The sequence below is a fragment of the Plasmodium gonderi genome (genome assembly GCF_002157705.1).
Source record: "Plasmodium gonderi DNA, contig: Pgo-contig_622, whole genome shotgun sequence".
Lineage (NCBI taxonomy): Eukaryota > Apicomplexa > Aconoidasida > Haemosporida > Plasmodiidae > Plasmodium > Plasmodium gonderi.
Window position 1 is genome coordinate 997 of NW_021629432.1, and position 4,556 is coordinate 5,552.

Consider the following 4,556-nt stretch of genomic DNA (forward strand, 5'->3'; position numbering starts at 1 on the left):
CTTAATATTTATATATAGGTTAATATTTTTTTGAATTTATTATAATAATTACCATTATTTTTCATTACCCTTGAAGTTTTCAAAATTTACACTTCTGTTATTAGTTAAATAACCAAATAACTTAGGAGACATTTATAATAATATTGTTACATAAAAAATATATTTTTAAAATAATTAATCACTTCTGACTATATATAATCATAGTTATAATTTATTTTATAACTTAAATATGTACGTTTGAATTTTTATATGCTTATTTCTTGTTTATTATTAATCTGCTGACGAATATGCTATTCTGTAATTATTATAATTTAAAACATTTTGTTCATTCTCAGATGAATAAATTAAGTTGAAATTATCATTTTTATTTTTGTTCAAACTTTTCTTAACCTTTTTTACTGGGGATTTTAAAATTTTGCCAAAAACAGTATACTGATAAAGTAGAAGAACAAAAATTTTTATATTAGTCCATTTATATTCTGTGATTTTTTAAGAATAGTACAAAATATCCATTACAGTGTAAGATAAATATAATAAATTTAATTTTTTTTCAACCTTATACAAAACAAATAAATTTATTATTATTACAAATGTTGATACAGCTATTCCTGTATTTGTCCCAGTAGATAAATATAATATCTTCGCCTGATTTTCACATGGAGGATTTGATTTCACATATTTATCATAAGCAGATTTAAATTTTTCTAATTCTGATTTTAATCCCTCGTTTTGTGATTTTTTGTTTATTTCTGAAAGTTTATCATATATGTCCAAGCATTTTTTATTAAATGCACATGAATCCTTATCAGTTTTGTGTTTAGTAATTTTTAAATTTTCAAATTTATTGTGTAAATCGTCCAAATATTTCAAAATGTGAAATGTTTTGTCATCAATATTATTAATTTCTGTAACCTCATCTTTACAAGTATCAGAAATAACTGCAAGATAGTTTTTCTGAGCTCCATAAACTGTTACATACTTTTTTCTCATTTTTTCATAGCATTCTTTAGTTGTGTAGCATTTTCCCTTATATGTGTTCACTAGATCTTTTAATTTGTAGAAAAAATATAAACAACTTCTTTTTTTATCATTGGCTGACTTATCTTTTATATAATCTAAATATACTCCAAGATATTCGCAAAGGTCTGGAACTTCAAAAAGAGTTTTATATCCAGTAGGTTGAATGTAATTGCGAAAATCACTGCACATACTTGAAAGATCATACCATAATCGTATTCTATTTTTATTAACTAATTCGTATTCCTTTCTACATTGGGGAAATATACCTTCAAAATTAAACTGAATATGTAAATAAAAACAGTTTACCAAAAAATATATATTTATGATTGAAAAGGTATTATTTATTTTATTTTCATATATAATGATATTTTCTAATTAAATGATATAAATTATTATAAAATAATAAATCAATATGTACGTCCTTATTCACAGTTATATTTTCAGTCATGGTTCTTAATAATTAAAATTTTTTTAAATAACTAATTATAACAATTTATAAAAATATCTTGATAAAAACTACACATACACAATATAAAATAAAAAATTAAATTTACAGAATCCATAGGAACTCTTATAATTTATATTTTTTTTAAATTCCTTAAATATTATAAAACTACATTTTAATTTTTTTTTTTTATATGTTGAAACTTTTTTCATATAAATACATATTATTTTAAATGTATTACAATGTTTATACACATTATATATATTACATAATAATAAATTTGTTTTTAATGTTGTTATTTATATAACGATATTATAAGAGAGCTGTTTTCTATTATATATTTCAACTATGATATTTATACTTATAATATATTTATCGTACAACATTTATTCAAAAAATTTTAATTCACTTTAATTACAAGAAAATAATGTTATAATTATAGAATATTGTGGCTTAGAGAATATAGACAATATTTTGGATCAATTTTTAACAATTAATTAATGTATATTTATTTAATTATCCTAATTAATGGATTTATACCTAGTAATTTTTTTGGAATATTATAAAATGTTTTATACCCTTATTTATATCATTTATTTTTATTTATTCCTATTAGAAATATTATTGCTTACGAATTCTCAAATGTGAATTAATATTATGTAGAATATAATATATATATTTCATGATTAAATATAATAGATAATTGTATGCAAAACATATATACATTCAGTGAAATATATAATACATTAAAAATATTTTATTGTATGTTCATATAACAAGGATAATGATATACTTGTATTATAACACATATGTACACGGAATATTAATATTGGACATGATAATTATTTGCTTTACTTTTAATAACCTATTTATTTTTAATATTTTATATATAATATTTGAAGAAATATATTTAGTGAGATAATATTTTATGCACATAAAACAATAATTTTAATGTTTAATATGTATGTATATTGTTTTCTTGTGTTACATTTCAGGGAAAATTAATATTTTTTACATCCGTTTATATATATATATTTTACTTTTTAGAATTAAAAATATACTTAATCAATGCGTAATATTATGTTTTGGGACAATTCTATAAATAAAATTAAACATATATATTCCATTGTACAATTAAAAACGTATATGGTTTGAATATGCATAGTGACAATTCCGTATATAATATAAAGATTATAATTCACATATGTTTATTATTATTTTTTGCTAGAATTCCTTGCATGACTCCAATAGTGAATAAATTATAAAAAAGCGTACAAAATCTATCAAAACTAATATCAAGAAATTTGAACTATATGTTTATTTTATTGTAATAATAACTTTTTTAAAAGAATAATATAATGAAAATTTTATAAATATAAAAAATAATTATTATAATAGCATCATAAGGCACATTCTTCGAAGTTTTATATATATAGAACAAATTTATAATTATACTTTAATCATAAAATTTACTATTATACGAGATTATAAATACCCTGTATGTTAGAGGTACTTAATATTTTAAATAAAGGATTTACTTTGCACCTCTTAAATATTGTGTTCTCTATAACTATAACATATTATGAAATGATTCTTTGTTTATTATGATAATTTTTACTATTTTGAGTTTGTTAAAAATATAAAAAAAAAAAAATTATCAATTTTATTCACTGTACTGTAAATTTAGTAATTTGTGAAGAATAAATGTTATTCTAAATTTACCTTTTATTTTATTCCATGAGAATTAATTGTTATATTATGTAAGGGTTATTTAAATATATTTGGGGAAAAATATTATTTTTATTCTAATATTAATACTATAGAATTATCAATAATATAAATTTTATATATTAACGCGAAGTAAACTGATTATCATATAGATAAGTACAACATAATGTAAAATTCAATGTTGTAATATAATTTATATAAATATATATAATAGTCTAATATATAAATGAATTCTTTAAATTATAAAAGTTAAATGTCTTCTCTAAAACAAGAAAATATATAGCGTAAAATAAAGCGTTATACTGGAAGAAAAAAGATAAATTCTAAAAAAATGAAATATATAAGCTAATGGTAATTTTGAATGAATTAAAATGCGAACTTTATAAAATTATAAGCGAAATTGTGCATTTGTAATATACTATATTTTTATTAAACATATTATTTTGGAATTAGATGCTTTTTAAACAACTGAACAAGAAGTATATAATAAATAATATTTAATATATTAATAATATTGTATTTATCAAGAAAACCATAGTTTACAAATTGATTAAATTAATTTTATGTTCAGTATGGGGTTTTATATATAAATTGAGTATTTTTACTGTGCAAATATATGACTAATATGTGAAAATATATCTTTTGTTATATATACAATATATGCATTAAAAAAAATGTAGGTTCATAAATAGAAAAAATACCATTTCACAGATTATCTTTTTATAAATTATTCTTTTGACTTCTAAGGATATTAATTGATTAATCTAAAAATTTTCATCAGTATGTCAATTAATAAAGAAGTGAATATGTATTAATGTACAAAAATTATTCTTTAATATTGAACTGGAAATATAGCTGAGATAACATTCATTAAACTCAGATAATATTATATTATACTTAAAAAATTCAAATTATATAACAGTTCTATACAATATTTTTATGGTTTCTTTAAGATCATAATGAAATTCATAATAAATATATTAAAAAAATTATACTAATCCTTAGGCCTTTGTATATATATGAATTATAAAAATCATTAGTGAATATTTACTCTCATAAAAAATTTTGATTTATTTATAATATTTAAAATATATTGTTCATTATAGTCAACTAACTCTTCTTAAATATATATAATTTTTTGAACACATATTTTAAAAATTTACAAAACAATAGAAGATTCACTATAATTTAAAATTTACGTATGATTAATAAATGCATTTAGTAATTAGGATAATTGCAAAGTATATTATTGCTTCACAGAAACTATTTTTCAATGGTTTAACTATAAAATGGAAAAAGACGAAGAAAAATACTTCACAATTTAAAAAGTTATAAGTCATTTCCAATTATAATTATGATTAAT

The 4,556-nt window shown here is 18.8% G+C and overlaps 1 protein-coding gene across 1 annotated transcript; it reads right to left on the reverse strand.

The window, feature by feature from the left end:
- Positions 1 to 270: 270 nt before the first annotated feature.
- Positions 271 to 1,468, reverse strand: PGO_003980 (variable surface protein; the record flags this gene model as incomplete). The annotated part of the gene is made up of 3 exons (XM_028691398.1): positions 271 to 432; positions 517 to 1,299; positions 1,439 to 1,468. The coding sequence occupies 3 exons, from the start codon at positions 1,466 to 1,468 to the stop codon at positions 271 to 273; spliced, it is 975 nt and encodes a 324-aa protein (XP_028547199.1).
- Between the last annotated feature and the right edge of the window lie 3,088 nt (positions 1,469 to 4,556).